The following is a 17,144-nucleotide window of genomic DNA, read 5'->3' as shown; positions in this document are numbered from 1 at the left end:
TGCGCCCTCGCAGGCCCCTTGTACTCCTTCTTTGTAACTCTTCAAAGAGGGGAAAGTGAGAAAAAGAGGGGAGGTGTGGGCTCCTCCCTGTCTGGGAGGTTCTGGCTGTGCCCGCTCCTGACAAGGGAAGCCTCTGAGGTGCCGTCCTGAGGCGCTCGGCTCCGAGTCAGCACGTTGCTGAACAGGCCTGGGTCCACCAAGAGGAAAGGCCCAGAGACTGACTAACCCCACCACTGCTCTGGGCCTCCCTGTAATCAAAAGGATGTTGGCTCAGGAGGGTGGGGGGAAGGAGAACAGTCTGCAGACTTGGCCCTTCTGCAGAACGCGGGGAAGTAAATGAAGAAGGCGGCTGCTGAGCCCTGACAGAGGTGGAGGGCAGGAATGCCGCCATGGGAGGAAAGGGCCCCATCGTCCTGCCACCTTGACTTGTCCCTGCTTTCCACACAGAGGGGGCGACAGCCAGTGAGTACAAAGCTCTGATGACTGAGCTCAAGATCCTGACCCACATCGGCCACCATCTGAATGTGGTCAACCTGCTGGGAGCCTGTACCAAGCATGGAGGTAACTGAGGGGGAAGGGCCCCTCTCCTCCCCTCCCCTCCCCTCCCCTCCCCTGCTCCTCCTCGCCTCCTGGGACACAGCCTCTCAATGGGTCCAGAAGAAACCACTTGGCCACTTATAGACGGGTGCTCCCATCCTAGAAAAGCCTTCCCTGGACACTTAAAGACCTGAAGAGAAGGACTCCCTTTTAGATCTCTTTCCACAAGCTCTAGGTCAAGGGGAGGGCAGTGTTCTCTCAGGATGACTTGGAAGGAGTGTGATCAGACCCAAAGTAAATGGAGGGAAGTTTGAGCACCCCTGTGAAGCTTCAGCTACAGCAGTGAATCAGTACTGGTTGAATCCCAGGAGGAGGTGACGTGGAGGACAACCAGGCGGGTCTTTCCCTTCAGACGGGCTGCACCCGCTGGGGCAAATGGCACGGACAGGGCTGTGGTTATGACTGAGATTCCTGAGTGTTCTCGGATAGCTTTCTCTCTTCCCCTACGGCAAGGCTGATACTTGGGTATAGATGCGTGATCTCTGCCTAAACCAGAATGAAAGGTGCAAAGGACTGTGCAATATACGTGTTTTCCAAGCACAACAAAGGTAGAGAGATAAAGGGTAGTTGGGGAGATCTCTCTGCTAGGAGTGGCAGCGGGGAGAGAAAGAAGCTAAGGGCTGGGGAAGCCAGAACTAGAGTCCTAGGGACCTAGACACAACCTACCTGCTTCTGCATTAGCCTGGCCTCTCTGCCCGTAATAAGCTGGGCGCTTTCAAGTTCTCTGTCTCGGCAACATCATTCTGTTTGCCTCAACTTTGCATAAAGCTGACTGGAGCTAAACCCAGAACCCACCTCCGTCCGTGCCTCTCAGCTCCGTGTAGTTAGTTGGCTTTAACGACTGAAGCCCCTCCTGAGGGCAGGGGCTGCTGGACCCCAGACCCGCCGAAACCCCTTCGGTGGGAAAGAGGTATAACCTCTTAAAGCAACTTCCTGTTCTGCTCCCCTGAGGGTAAAGGAAGTGATGTCAGAATTCTAACATACACTTTAAAACCAGTGAGTCCCGATGGAGGCAGAACACCTCTGTACAGGGAAGCGCCTGGCCTCTACGAGCCTGGGAAACGAGGGCGCCCCTGCCTGCCTTCTGCACAAGCACTCCGGACACCCGGCCTGCATGCTCCCAGAATGCTCTAGGGCCGGAGCCCTCTGGAGCAGTTCCGGGGTCACTCGCACTTTGACCCGGAACCGGAAGCTCTCCATCCCTGCAGGTCTCCTGTCCGAAACGGGCCCGTGATGTGGACTGCTAGGTGCCAATTAAGGCAAAAGCTGCCTGCAGGGCACCCCCCTGGATCCACAGTGTCCATCCTTCCCTCCACCTGACCCCTTGCTTCCTTTGTTGACCGTTTTAAATAGCTGACAGGGGAAGGGGCAATCAAAAGAATTACATTTTTATGACATGTGGAAATTATATGAAATTTAAATGTATGTGTTATATGATTTTTTTGGAGCATAGTCACTCATTTGGTTGTATTGTCTATGACTGCTTTCATGCTACAGAGGCAGAATTGCATAGTCTTCTGGCCTACAAAGCCTAAAATATTTACTATCTGTTTCTTTACTGAAATGTTTGCTGATCCTGCTTTAGACCTTCTTACAACCCCCAAGGCAAACTATGGGCAGACACCCCCAGATAGTCCTGCAGCAGGGGAGGAAGAGGCCTTTCAGAACCGGCGGTTCTCAGCACTAGGAGGAGCTGGATGGGACAGTGTCTCTGGGGTCTCGCTAACAAGTGGATGGGTGGCTAGCAGTTCAGAGGTAGAGCTCTGGCTTTGACCCCTCCCCTCCCCAATATTCTTTCTCTTTTTGTCCTTCTACTCTTTTCTTTTTTCTGTTTTTTCCCCCACCCTCTCAATTGCCCTCTATTCCTTTCGTATTTTTAAAACCCGCCTAAAGATACATTTTTTAAAAATTGCCCCCCTAAGTTGCATCCCTCGGCCCCACCGATACAAAGACTTGGGTTTGAGGTTTCTCAGGCTCACCAAAGGCTGACAGATGGCTAACTGGCTTGGTGTGGCTGAGCATGTGCTGTTTTGGCTGCAGGGCCTCTGATGGTGATCGTTGAATATTGCAAATACGGAAATCTGTCCAACTACCTCAAGAGCAAGCGAGACCTATTCTTTCTCAACAAGGTAAGGAACTTAGAGGTTGGAGGTTTTTAAAGATGGCAGTGAGTTTCCATTTAGGCTTTAGCAGTATGAAACAAAAGAAACCTGTGTATTTCCATTAGTGGTTAAGCTTAAAACTAAATTTCTGCTTTTCACTCCTTTGTCATTTTTTCTTCCATTCTAATATGTAACAGTCTTTTGTGGACAGCACAGAGAATATTTGATCCCAGTGTATGCAGTGATAATTAGAGGTTAGCATTTCTGGCCATCTACCTACATACCTAGCAAATCATCTTGATAATTTTACTTACCTTTCTCTCTTTCTCCATATGTACACACACACACACACACACACACACACACACACACACACACACACACACACAAATCCCTTAGTCACTTGTTTCTTTAAAGATAGCAAATATAATTGTCTCCATTTCTTAGATTAGAGAAATCAAGGACTTTATCAACTAACTTTGCAGTCAACAATAGGCCAGTGATGGAACCAAATAAATCATTTTCTTCCCTTTGTACTGCCCTTTTTTCCACTTACCAACTGTGTCACCCCCACACACACACTGAGCCAGACTTGCCCACTAAATAAAACTGTAACAAAAGGAACACATGGGTCCGGGTTCTGAATTATTGAATGAAGGAGAAAGAGTTTAATAACTGCCCATGTGACCCATCTCACCCATGCTGGGTCCTTCCCTGAACTAGAGAAATTCTGGGGACAGTGACTCAACATTATTAACTGATAACTAGCAATTTTGGTCATGAATCCATGTAGGGTGGTGATTAAGCACTCAAAATCAGACTTCCTCGATTTCAGTCCTGTCTCTACCACTCATAATCTGGGACCTTGGGCAAGCTATTTAATCTCTTTTAAATTTCAGTTCCCTCACTTATTAAATCAGGTAATAATAGAACCTAACTCCTGAGATTGTGAGAGAATCAGATTCAGTTAATCACTCAAATGTTAACTATCACCATCATCATTATTGACCCACTGCACAAGACTCCGCACGCCCCATCTGCATATTCCCAGAATGCTCTAGGGCCAGAGCCCTCTGGCGCAGCTCCGGGGTCACTCCCACTTTGACCCGGAACCGGAAGCTCTCCATCCCTGCAGGTCTCCTGTCCGGAATGGGCACATGGTGTGGACTGCGAATGAGATACACTGGGGGAGTCCAACTTAATGCCTCTGACCTATATTATCTGTATAATGAATAAAGGGTTCAACATCTGAAAACAATGCCCATCTCTATCGTGTGAGCAAGAGTCCTCACGTAGCACAAAAATAAGAACCACTGGACAAGTGGCCCATTCTCTCACCTCTCAAACTTCTATCCAACCAAAAACACAAGTGTTCTAACCAGCAACATATATGCAAGAACACGTTTCTCCAATTTTAAACCATGCCCTCTAATAATCAGAATCTTGAAGCTTAAAGGGATCTTTGTGATCACCTAGTTCACACTCGTACATTCTAGATGTGCTCAGAAAACTCAAGTGATTGGCTTAAGGATACACACCTACCAAGAGGTGAAGTTGGGGGAAAGGACCCGGCTCCACTGACTCCCGTTCCAGTGCTTTTTCTGTGCATGACACTGGATAAGGAGGGGAGAAGAACACAGAAAAAGTGAAAAGTGGTGCCCTGGGCTCAGAGCAGTGCAAATCCCCTTCAGTCCTGAAACGCTGGTCTGGCCTCAGGAAGAAGTCAGCCCGCTGGGTACCCTAGGGATCTGGGCAGGATGGAACGTTTGGGTTCATGCGTCCTTTGTTTTGAAGAGTTTGCTTCCTTCTCTGGCTATATTTAATGATTCACCTCCCTGTTGGTGAAGCTTCGCGTTTTCATGGAAAACACATGACTGTATTCATATATGGGGCCTAAAAGAATAAAAAGAGAAGGTGAAGGAAAAGCCCAAAGGCTAAATGGAAATGGCCTATTTCATTTTCCCAGTGAATTTGCCAGGATCTTAAAATAGTTTTGGTAGTAAATTCACTGTATTTTGTCAGTCCCTAAAGTTCTGTACATCAATCTTCCTTTCACAGCGATGGTTCCCAATAAGCAACGCTGAATATCCCATTGATGAGGAGTCGGGAAGTTATGGTCCTCAGACACATGTCCCAGGCTGTGACTTGGGGGATGCAGGGGTGGGGGAAAAGGCTTTAAATATTTTTTAGAAATATTTGGCTCTTCCACAGCCTTGCCCGCACTCTTCTTCCCCTGCTGCCTTCTGTCCTGGGAAGGGTCTTGGGAAAAAAATTACAGTCTGAGCAGAATCCAATCTGTGTCAGGGAGACACAGTGATAAAGAGCTACCTGCGTCACCTGTGCTCAGCGAGGTCCCCTGGGGCGGCAGGGGGGCGGCCTCTGAGGCCTGCCTCCCCCTCCGGGGCTCCCGCCTCTGTCCGCTGCCTGCTCCCACTCTGCCCTCTAGTGGGCGGATCACTCCGACTCTGACATTTCTAGGACAAGCCCAGGAAGGAAGGTGAGCCTGGTTAGGGGCAGTGCCGCCACACGGGGCCCAGCGGAACCGGCCCGTTTCAGTGATGCCGTCCAGCAGATCGGAGCCTAGGGGCACGGCCCAGTCATGAAGCCTTGGGAGTGCTAAGTAATTAGATAAATTACTAAAGGTGATAGGAATCTTTTCTGGTTCCACATGAACACCCACAACCAACAACTCCTTTCCTGTGAGTCGAACATAAGAGGACGATAGAGGTTTCCAGTTAAGGGAAACAAAACCCAGGAAAGTAGAGTGATTTGTGCAAGACCCCATGGTTAATGGCAAAGTCAGTTTTAGCACTAGGGCTTAGATACCCAGATTAAGGGATCTAAGGCCTTTTCTACCCTTGTTAGGATCAAACTGTAGCTTTGTTTTGAATGGAGGGGAGGAAAAGGAACGTTCATTCCCCCCTTCCCAGGGAATCCGGAGAACTGGATGACTCCAGCCTTCTGTCACTACCCCTCATAGGGACTGCACAATGAAGGCCCAAGTTCACTGGAGATCCTTTTCCGTCGTTCCTATCGTCTTTCACAAGGTGGCGTGTGGTGTAGGCAGGTGGTTAAGGGCACCGATTGGAGTTGGCCAGATGTAGACCAAGGTTCACCATTTACTGGCTGCAGGTGACTTGTACTACCCGACTTCTCTAAACCCGTGTCTTCATGTTTGAGCAAGACCTTCATAAAATGGAATGGAAAGATTAAATGACTTAGTGTACCGAAAAGCCTTCATATACTGGCTCACACAGAGCAAGTTCTCAGTAAATACCAGCTACTGTTACTATTTCTTGATCTGACCTAAGTAAGGTGCTGTCTGGAAGCCCAGTCGAGACTCCACAGCCCCTGGGGGTGGCCAGGTGTCTGGTCACCATAGGGCCTTGCTGCTCATTCACGACCCATTTTGTGGAAAGACGTTCTCCCAGCTTAAGGGCCCTGTTTTCCCCATTGCCCTTTCCAGAGCAACGTTTCATCTGTGTGCTTCTTGGTCTGTTCAAAGGACGCAGCTTTACACACGGAGCCTAAGAAAGAAAAACTGGAGCCAGACCTGGAACAAGGCAAGAAACAAAGAGTAGATAGTGTCACCAGCAGTGAGAGCTTCGCAAGCTCCGGGTTTCAGGAAGATAAAAGTCTGAGTGATGTGGAGGAAGAGGAGGGTAGGTATTAATTCCTTCCTGCCCTACAGTCTGAGATATTTTTACAACATATTGTGCATCTCTGAAATTTTTTTCTTATTTATCACCCTAATAAACATCCGTGGGAGCCTTGAAGGGTAATGTCCTGAGGAGATAAGATTTGAATTAAGATTATTTACAGAGTTACTAATTTTGCCAGGGAACCGTACAATTGTGTCCCCTCAGGCCTTTTTGTCTTAGCAGATCATCCCCTCCCCCCACGCTTGGGTGAAATGGGCTGGAGGCCTGGAAAAATCTCTGATACTCATGTTGAAACTCAAATGCTCTTGAAAATGAACTCTGATCTACTTGTTGGTTAGTTTTATGTTTTGCTAACATTGTTCCAATAAACTGGGATTTGGTGCAATAACAAGAGCCGTCACAAACAGTTACTGGTTTAATGTTTTCCAGATTCTGACGATTTCTACAAGCAACCCATCACCATGGAAGATCTTATTTCTTACAGTTTTCAAGTGGCCAGAGGCATGGAGTTTTTGTCTTCCAGAAAGGTCAGCCTTGCTTTTTGCTGTTTTTCCTCTTTGCCAGGCCCGGATGTGCAGACATGCGTACGGACAGACATACACCTTTGCTATAAATCTGCTTTTCCAAGTATTTGCTTATATGTCTGTTCTTAAATGTAGAATAAACATGGCAACAAAGGCCTCTCAATTTGTCCTGATCTGAGTGAGGAATTTTGAGAATGACGAGTCTTCGTACCAATGGGTAGAACTTAATTCTAGGGGAAAACCTCACCGGCTTTCAGACTAGACAAATCTGGCAGCCGTTCTCCACATTGCCCTCTGGCATATTTTCAAAACTGGCCAGAGCCTCAGAATACACAGCTTTGCAGGAGAGCTTCTGTGAATACATCCATGAGGCGGCCTCCCACGAAATGGCAGCTGGTTTGCGACCCATCCCAGCAGCTTAGGGTGGAGGGTCGTGGGGAAGAGATACTAGCGGATCTTTGTTTACCGTGATGCTGGCCTGCGAAACGGTAGCAGAAAGGACTCAGGGTGATTTTTACCGTTGGGCCTCAGGGAGCCTGCGGTGGTAAAAAAGTGCTTCGTGCGTATGGAACTCCACAGGTGTTCGGAGTTGCCTCTGTCAGGCCAAGGAAGCATTTGAAACGGACCCTCTAAGAAGAGGAATGACGCTGAGAAGGCGCTGGGGTTCAGTTGCTTAGGTTAAGGAAACGCATTGATCATGCAACTGTTTTATTACAGTGCATTCATCGGGACCTGGCAGCGCGAAATATTCTTTTATCTGAGAACAATGTGGTGAAGATTTGCGACTTTGGCCTTGCGCGGGATATTTATAAGAACCCCGATTATGTGAGAAAAGGAGACGTAAGTCAGTTTAACGTTTATTTGACTCATTTATACCCCATGGTTTTTAAACCACAGGTCGAAGGCCTTGGTAAATATTTACACTTCCTCGGCAGTGGTTCCTGCAAACCATCACGTGCTTTCTGTGAAGACCAGCAGCCCAGAGGGGCTGGGTCCCGGAGAGCCTTCGATGGGGCTCAGCAAGGCCATATGTCCTGGCTCCGTGCCCCTGCTGCTGCGGTGTGCCATCTGTCCCTCGGGCAGCAGCGTCGGAGGGGGCTAACCTGACAGGTGTCTAGTGGGCACCTGTGAGACCCTATCCTCACCTCCCCTTAACTCCTGTGGGAGTTCCCTGTACCCCTGGAAAGAACAGCCTGGACTCTTTCCCTCGAGTAAACCCGGACAATTGATGCAGCAGGTGTAATAGCTCAGGAAAGGGCGGGCCGGGCAGCCGCGTTATCTCGGTGGGCAGGAAACCAGTCACCTCCGGTGTCTGCCTGCCTCGCCTCCCATCTGCCTGCTGGCTCACACAGGCTTCTCTTCCCTGCTTGTTGCGGACAGCGTGTTATTTTCCACTTTTGTGGGCGACCTCCTGCGTCCTGTCTGCTCCAGCCTGTACCCGAGGGCTTACGCCTGCGTCTGGGCTTTGCAGATCCCTCCGCAGTAGAGGTTTTCACACTGTCGCTGGCAGACAAGTCACTTAGAGGGCTTATTAAACTGCAGTTTACTGGGCCTCACCCCCCAGAGAGTCCCATTCAGCGTGTGGTTGGGGGGAACGGTGTTGGGGGTGCGGGGCTGAGAACGTGTCTTTCCAGTAAGTTTCTAGGTGCTGCTGACACAGCTGGTTCCAGGATATTTAGACAGTTTGAGAATTACACCTCCACAGTCTCTTTTATAAAATGAAAACAACAGAACTTTCCAGGGAACCCTTCTTTGCCAAATGGCACCCACCCACACGTCCCTTTCTGTCCGTCGATGTCTCTCAGCTTTGGCCTGCCCCATCCCTTCTCTGTGTCTCCCTTAGCCTGGGCGCCCTGCCAATTCCCACCCATCTGAAGGGGCATGGCCTAAGTCGCTGGGATTCCTGCTGTCTAGCAGAGAGAGAAGATGTGTCTGTACACTGGGAAGCCAGCCATGTGGCCTCCTAAACACTGGCACCTCCCTCTTCCCCATGCCTTTGCCGGGCCCCCTTTCATGACTTCAAATCCTACCTATTTTCACAGGGGTGCCTTTCAAAATCCTCCTCCCTAAAGAAAGTTCCTGGAAATGATCATTTTCAGGATGTCGTCTAATCCAGATCGCTCTCCCTGGTCACTATGGAGTGTAGGCTTTTTCTGGGAGAAGAATTTCTTAGAGTGACAGAGTTGGGACCTGCTGGGCACATAGGAGGGACTTCCTAAACTTTGGCTGCTGTCGCACACGGCGCTCTTAGTGTCACCCTGCACGTTAGAAGACCAGAGCTGCTTGAGGAGATGATTTACGGGCCAAGTGTTATCTGGGAAGTGACCCCATGGGCTCTTGCATTGGATGTGCTTTGTTTTCCATGTCCTTCTGCTCAAGGCCCCCTTTGCCCTTTTCTAGACTCGACTTCCTCTGAAATGGATGGCTCCTGAATCTATCTTTGACAAGATCTACAGCACCCAGAGCGATGTGTGGTCTTACGGAGTCCTGCTGTGGGAAATCTTCTCCTTAGGTAAATCTGTGGGGGAAAAAAGATCAGATGGCCCAGAGTCACCGGTCTGCATCCTCCACTGAGTGTCGTTTGGAGAGACACAGCCTTTGTGTCTCTCTCAGTTTTGGCCTGCCCCATCCCTTCTCTGTCTCTCCCTGCTCACGGGCTGCCCCCATCCACACCAGTCAGCCTAGCTCTGGAGCCAAGAGAGCTGAAAACCCGTGCAGAGGCGTGGGTCCATGCAGCATCTCACGTGAGAAACTGTGTCCCGCACTGTAAGGATGCTTTGTATGAAATGAACAACATCACACTAGTGGAAAATCTGACGTTAGGTTGATCTCCAGCCAGTCCCACTACTAGTCCTTTCTGTCCTTTGCCCCCTTCTGATTCCTCATACACCCCAATTCCTAATGCCCTTCCCTCCTTCCTTTGCTGCATCCTTCCCCCCGAGAATTTCTCAGGAGAGGCCCCAGCAAGCACGGCCCCACCAGTTAGGAACAGGAGGCCTTTCTAGCGCCTCTGATGCACAGCCAGCCCTGGACACTGGTTTGTGCAGGGTGAGCAGAAGGAACACTAGTTACATTTATCGTGCTTCCAGCAACATCCCCTGTGGGTGGCTAGCAGCCTTGCTCAAGGGCCCAGGTGCACAGATGCACACAGAGCACACATCTGCTTGCAGTCACACGTGGATGCTCTGAGCCTTCTGAAAGTGGGGTCTAGCCAAGAGTCTTTCAGACTTTGCCAAAAATTTGCCTTTCAGAGCAAATAAAAGTCACTCAGTAACATCCCTGGTTTCCTGTAATGTGTGAAAATCATTCCCCTGCTTTCAATGGCAGGCACCTGTTGCTTCCAGTCTTTGAAAGCAGCTTGGCGGCCACAGTGTCCCCACAGTGACACAGTGCCAGCACTGCGTGCTCCCCAGCTGCTTCCTAGCAGCAGCAATCACTAGAAAGCGCAGACAACTAGAAAGTGCGACACCGAGATAGACTAGGTTCTAGGTCTGGGGCAGAGCAGGCTGGGAGACCTTGCTCACCCCTACCTCCCAGCCAAGCATCCCCCTAAAAGGACAGGTGACATGGGCATCCTGGGCAGTAAAGTTGGCAAAAAGCAGAGTCTAGGCTCCTCTGGTACCCTGTGGTCTGCAGCGTCCTGCCCATGGGCCGCCCCCATCCACACCAGTCAGCTTAGTTCTGGGGCTCAGGGCCCCTCTTTCCCTCAGGCCCGTTCCAGGAACTTGTCCCCCACCGATGTGGGACATTTCCTAAAAGTAGGAATGACTCACTCTCACTGAGGTGTGGATGCTTTACAAGTAACCTATTCCCGAAGTCCATTGATTCTTTTTAAAAGAAGCTCATTAACCCAAAGCATGAGTCTTTAATGATGGGCTTGCTTTAGAGTTCCTCGTGGGGAGAGGACAAGGATGCTTCGATGACACCCCTTCCCTGACCACGCAGAGCAGAGCAGCCATAGGCACGGCCTGGGGGCAGCAGACACCCACCCGGCAGCACAGGGCCAACCTACCAAGGGCGTGTCACCAGCAGGGATTTGCCGAGCCTCTGGGAGGGTCGCACTGTGCCTTGAGATGCGTTGTGCCGCTAAAGGGAGGAAACAGACACCGAATTGCCCCTTGTGGTCTTTTGTCCCCTGAAGCCATAACCCACCCTGTGCTTCCCTCGGTGTGCCGTGCAGGTGGGTCGCCGTACCCCGGAGTGCAGATGGACGAGGACTTCTGCAGCCGCCTGAAGGAAGGCGTGAGGATGCGGGCTCCTGAACACGCCACTCCTGAAATGTGAGCCCTCAGTTCCCTCCCCTGCGCATCCCCAGGGACACCTCAGAAAGAGGGTGCTCTGCTGACGTTGAGAACCCTGGTCCTGCACAGCCCCACCATCAGGCCCAGCTGTGCTGGGAGTGTTTCCCAGCAGTGGGGCACCCTGTCCTTGATCCGTCCCTACCTGCTTCCTCTCTTGACCACTGACATGGCTTTTCAGGGCCCCTAGCTGGGAATCAGAAATTCAGTTTCTAGGCACGAGTCTGGGCAGAAGTCCAGGTTACCCAGGGACTGAAGGCGAGGCCTTGTCCTCACAGAGCAGGAGCCCACGAGCTAGGCAGCCATGTGGACAAAGGGCCAGAGGCCACCACTGAGCAGACCCCCAACCACACTGAAGCCTGATGAGGTTCGGTCGGAAGGCAGGGGATGAGGCCTAGGGAGGAAAAGGGCCATTTCCTGGCCACGGTGGTAATTACGCTCCGCAGAAGGCCACACCAACAACCAGCTCATTTTAGGAGTCATCTGGGCCACTGTCTGGAGCTGCTGCTTGCGGCGGCTTCCTGCTGTGCCTGCCGCCCTGTGACCCAGGAGGCCTCCTCTGCTGTGCAGTCGCTTGCCTGCCTCCCTTCGTCACCTTTTTCTCCTGAAGCATCGTGAATGTTTTGCCCTCAGAGGCCCGAGCAGGAATGTGATGACGCGGGCAATTCTGTCGGGCTGCTGACAAGGACTTGGGCCTCCCCGAGGCGGCACCAGCTTTCCTGAGCTGGCAGGCCCTCCGCGTCCCACCCACACTCCGGGGTCCTGTCAGGAGCCCTGGGCCAGCCTTCCGGGAGGAGTCAGAGGGAGCCAAGGAAGTGTGGGCTTGGCCAGAATGCAGGGTCACTGTCTCCTCCCTTCACGGGCTGGGGGCAAGGCTGGGCCAGACCCAGAAAAACAGGGAGGAGAACAGGGCGCACAGGCCGCTGAGGCAGGGCCTGGGGGCGCCCAGGAGCGGAGGGGGGCGCCCCACTTGGTGCCCTGTCAGGGAAGAGCAGAGAGCTGGAGGCAAGGCCCTTTCTGGGGGGCTGGGGTCTGGGCCCGATGAGCCGCTAGGAGGCCAGGTTGGCTGTAGAATGTGGAAGGCACTGAGAGTTTTCAGTCACTTGCCCCCCGTTACTTGGCCGGGCCGATCAAACACCATGAGATGTGGTTTAAAATGAGATTACTTTGCATTTTATGGCTTTTAAGTGTTTCCCCACACACAGTCTCACTTGAAGTTCCCAGCAACCCAAGGCAGAGCAGGCAGGCAGACACGAGAATCTGAGTCCTACGAGGGATGGAACTAGGCCTCTGAAAGCCACGTGTCCCCCGTCAGCTGAGCAGCAGAGGAGACAGACTCAGAAGCCAGGCAGTCCTTCGGCCTGATCTCCCCAGGCCACAGGACGGTCAGGTTAGGTATATACCCCGCACTCCTTAGGAGAACTATTTCTCTAATATGTCCACTCATGCTGTGAATCAAATATTTCCTTCCACTTAAGCGTTAAGTTCTCAATTACTAACAGTAATAGTAACTGCAGTCATTATTAGATAACATTTAATAAATATTTGTTAACCAGTTTAGTGCACAAGTGCCAGACACTGTTATAAGCACTTTTAATGTATATTAATTCACATAATGCTCATAACAGCCCTATAAAAGTAGGTACTACTATTGTCTCCATTTTACACGAGAAAAGTGAGGCACAGAACATTTGTGATCTGCCACATGGCTAATAAGTTATGTAAACGCTGTCTGAGCCACACCGACCATGTTACAATCCTTACCTCGGTTCTGGTCCGCATTAACTCCCGAGGTACAAAGTCACATCAACTTTGGAGCGAAAACTCCACTGGACTTTGTCAAACCTCTGAGTCTTTATATAAGCCTCTCCCCAGCAGCTCTCGTACCGCATGCAGCCCACAGAGAGGTCAGTTCCTCAGTGCTGGGCTGTGCATCTTAGAAACTGTAAACGTAAGCAGCAGCTCTGTAAAATGCGTGTTCAGAAGGCCAGATTTCAAACCTCCAGCCGTGTTCAAGCCTGTGAAAGCGGACGGAGCAAGGTCCTCCCTGTCTGTCCCAACTGCGGGAAGGCCCGGGTGAGGGGGAAGCGCAGCCCCCGGAGCGGGTCTCGTGTGACCTGAGCTTGGCCCGAAGTGGCGGGCACATTCAGAGCTCGGGTGACAGCTGGGATGGAAGCTCTTCTCACAGCCCCTCAGCCCAGGCTTGTTTCAAGAAGGGCAGTTGGATTGAATGCAACTGGTGTCTCTTTACTTCATTAAACCTATTTACTTAGGGATGTAAAACCGTTCAACACTTGAGTCCTTGGTTCCTCGCCCAGAGCTTGTTTAATCAGATGTCTTTCAATAAGGGAATAAGCAACACATGTTTTGATTTTTTTTTCTTTTCTTTGGTGTTTGCTGAGATGATTTGCACTGGATTTTAGGCAAGAGGAATGGAAACTAGAAATCGGAAACCAAGGGTCAGAATCACAAACAGCAAGTAGGTGAAGGTGGTCCTTTGGCTGGTGTCACAGAGCCCAGGGAGAGCGCTGCTCCCTCCTCCCTGCAGCTGCCAGCGGCCAGCGATGCTGCTGATTGGATAAGCGGGGCCTCTGCAGGACTGCAAACTCCCTGCTCTCAGGGCCCGTCTTTGCTTGCCTGGTTCAAGCCTTCTTGCCTTAGCTACCTTTCATAGATCATATGTAATGTTCTCCAGACAGCCTCTGAGAACCCGTTTGTTGCTGGAGATAATGCGGCGGTGGGCAACGAGGCCGGAACGTGGCATAGTGGGGGTGCGCCAGCCCCCGCCACAGCCGGAGCGCCCTGGAGTGAGGGGGGTTGCAGGCTTCTGTCTAGTGACCGCCTATCTCCAGGGTATACATTTTTGCACCTATGTCAGTCATTAGTAAAATGTATAAACTTACCTTAAAACAAGATCCATACAGGATTGTGCAGACTGTCTGTCTGATGCCACGCAGACCTTTGGGCTGCTAGCAGCCGGCCAGGATCGCTCTCAGAGGCCCTGCCGGCTGAGGACAGTTAGGGACCTTGGTCACTGCAGCCCTGTTCCATGTCTCCCAGAGAGTAGGGACAACAGCCCCAGGTTAGATCCCCGTCCCCGTTGTCACTGTCCTCCGTGTCTGCGAGCTGAGCCCCAGGGCAGCGGCACCTGGCAGTGGCCTGCACATCACCCTCACCACAGGGCCCTCGCAGCTGGTGGAACCAGCCCCCCCACCCCCACCCCCCGGGCATTAGCTCTGGTAGGTTCAGTAGATGAAATACAGGTGTGGGAGGGAGCTGGCTTCATCTTCTGGGCACAGTCTTAACCCACAGGTTTGGACAAAGGTAGGAAGAATATGTGATTCAGGTAAGTGACCTTTATGAGCTCTTGTCGCTTAACCAGAGACTTAGGATATCTGCTCCCTGGGTGCTCAGCAGAAAGTAGAATCTTTATTTTACCACCAAACCATTAGGTGAGCTTGCTTTTGAGGACCAGTGCCCACGGAGGTTCTCAGAGGCCACCTGGTGCCACCGCTCCTCCGAGTACCTAGCATTCTGTCCATGAGTTAAATCAGAACCTTAGGACACACACCCCTGGACCGCACAGTTGTGCCCCTTAGAATTTTCACTGAATGGCATTTTTGCTGTTCAGGTTTGGCCCACATTGAAGGACATGTAAAATGTCAGAGGAGAAGCACAGAGGAACCCTGTTGGCATTTAAACCGCAGGACAAGATTTGGCGTCTGTAATACTAAGAAAAACACCGTTTCTATATCCAGAAGCTTGGCCTGTACTGTTTCGCCTTGAGTGGTGTGGGAGGCCAGTTTATAAGGATGCTGGGAGGGGAAAACATCAGCCACGTGCAAGAAACTTATACACAGTCCAAGGAACTACTTACACTCCATGTGGACTTCCACCATTCGGAAGGGACGGGTCCTGGACACGTGGCCACCTTCACCACCCTCCACTGCCCAGCCCAATAAGGGAACAGTGAGGACCTGGAAGCGCCACATGCTTCTTAAGACGCCCAAGCCAACCTTTGTTACAGCCTGTGAATGTCACAAGTACAGCAAACCACTCACACTGGTACCTGTGTGTGTGTTAGCTTTGTACCTGTACGGATACTGTCCGGCTTTTGACAGCAAAGGGAGCGGCACTACACTGCACGGAGCAGTGGAGGCTCCTTTCCAAACAGCTCTGCTTTACTCAAAGAATTCATGCCTGCTGCTCTGCAGAGACCACAGGCACCCCAGAGACCCTGGGTGGTGATGTGCTTTGCAGGGTTGGGTTGTTAGTCTGCCTTTGTCGCACATGTTTCCAGGGCCAGCAGGCCTGGCCCAAACGGCCTTTGCTGGGGTGGCACTGCACACCCAGACCTAGCAGTGCGGGCAGATACCACGTACTACAAACAGCACGATCTGTGTGTGTGTGACCACCCCCACCGCTGTGCTGGTCTCTGTGACCACCGCTGCTCTCCAGCTGCTTCTGTCGTGCTCTCCCCCAACAGCTACCAGATCATGTTGGACTGCTGGCACAAAGACCCAAAAGAGAGGCCAAGATTTGCAGAACTTGTGGAAAAACTAGGCGATTTGCTTCAAGCAAATGTACAACAGGTAAAGTCAAATGCATCTAGAGTATCAGAAGGCCAGATGCCTTTTAAGTCAAGAGGGTGTTTCACCTGTTTTAATAGCTGATGCTAGCTGTAAAAAAAAGTGTGTGTGTGTGTCTGTGTGTGTCTGTGTCTGTATGCAAGAATTATCTTCCCAAAACACAGCTAAGATTGTGGAAATGATATAATTGAAGCTGCCATGTTTCACAGAAATAGGTTGAGGTAAACATTTATGCAATTAGAGCTGTATCTTTGATATTTTAGGATGGTAAAGACTATATCCCACTAAACGCCATACTGACAGGAAATAGTGGGTTTACGTACTCAACTCCTGCCTTCGCTGAGGACTTCTTCAAGGAAGATATTTCAGCTCTGAAGTTTAACTCAGGAAGTTCCGATAATGTCAGGTAAGAATTCATCTTTCCTAACTTTATATCACAAAATTTTCAAACATACCAAAAGAAAAGACAAAGCCCCCAAAATTCAGCTATAGTTAACATTTTGCCCGCGTGTGTATTTACATACACACTCTCTACATGTATTTTTCTTTTTGTTGAACCATTTGAAAGAGGGCTTAAGGCACTATGACACTTTACCCCTAAATACTTTGATATACATCTTGTAAGAAGGACATTTTCCTGTCCATCTACACCAAAATTCCGACAGCGAAGAAACTGATAATTCCTTAGTATTTTTAAATATTCAAATTTCCATAATTTTCCCAGAAGTCTTTAATACTTCTTTAAAAAGAAGGATCCAATCAAGAATAACAGATGGCATTTTTTTCTTTTTTAGTTTCTTTGGTCTGTCTTTTTCTAGAATAATTCCTCCATCACTTTTTTTCTTAATGACACTGATTTTCATGAGACCTTAGATAAAACTAAACAAACTAACATACCTCTCGTTACCGCAGAGGAAATCAGAGAAGGGCTGTGGGAAAAAATATTTATGAGTGCCTTCACTGGGCACTGGGTGGGGGTCAGGGTTTCAGTGCCAGTGGTGACACAGGTGTCACACATGTCCAGTGCTGACAGTTACACGTGTATCACACACACCATTACAACGGTTAGATGTATATCATACATGAGTACTAACAGACATGTATCACACGCATCATTACTAATGTCACACACGTGTCGTACACATCCAGTACTAATGGCTACATGGGTGTGCATGCTGTGTGTGGTCTGGCACTGAGCTAGGCTCTTTGCATGCAATTCCTTTAATGCTCAAAATAACCCTAGGAAGTAGATATTATTATTCCTGTCTCAAAAATGGGGACATTAAAGCTCCACGGATGATAGCTTGTCAAAATTGTGTAGCCAGAAGGGAACAGAATAAAGTTTCTAAACCAGGTATCCCAATACTCCCTC

The 17,144-nt window shown here is 50.2% G+C and overlaps 1 protein-coding gene across 6 annotated transcripts in view; it reads left to right on the top strand.

The window, feature by feature from the left end:
- FLT1 (fms related receptor tyrosine kinase 1) overlaps positions 1–17,144 on the top strand; it is a 172,570-nt gene that overhangs the window by 142,609 nt on the left and 12,817 nt on the right. For 2 of the 6 annotated variants that reach the window (XM_073228640.1, XM_073228649.1), the window contains exons 19-28: positions 448–561; positions 2,638–2,726; positions 6,166–6,361; positions 6,566–6,694; positions 6,791–6,888; positions 7,603–7,725; positions 9,286–9,397; positions 11,066–11,165; positions 15,670–15,775; positions 16,036–16,178. In XM_073228640.1, coding sequence (XP_073084741.1) covers positions 448–561; positions 2,638–2,726; positions 6,166–6,361; positions 6,566–6,694; positions 6,791–6,888; positions 7,603–7,725; positions 9,286–9,397; positions 11,066–11,165; positions 15,670–15,775; positions 16,036–16,178 — 1,210 coding nt within the window. The remainder of the gene's footprint in view (positions 1–447; positions 562–2,637; positions 2,727–6,165; positions 6,362–6,565; positions 6,695–6,790; positions 6,889–7,602; positions 7,726–9,285; positions 9,398–11,065; positions 11,166–15,669; positions 15,776–16,035; positions 16,179–17,144) is intronic. The other 4 variants (XM_073228647.1, XM_073228641.1, XM_073228657.1 and 1 more) reach the window with 4 other exon arrangements.

The sequence above is a fragment of the Manis javanica genome, chromosome 1 (genome assembly GCF_040802235.1).
Source record: "Manis javanica isolate MJ-LG chromosome 1, MJ_LKY, whole genome shotgun sequence".
Classification (NCBI taxonomy): domain Eukaryota; kingdom Metazoa; phylum Chordata; class Mammalia; order Pholidota; family Manidae; genus Manis; species Manis javanica.
This window is presented reverse-complemented; position numbering and strand designations above follow the sequence as displayed.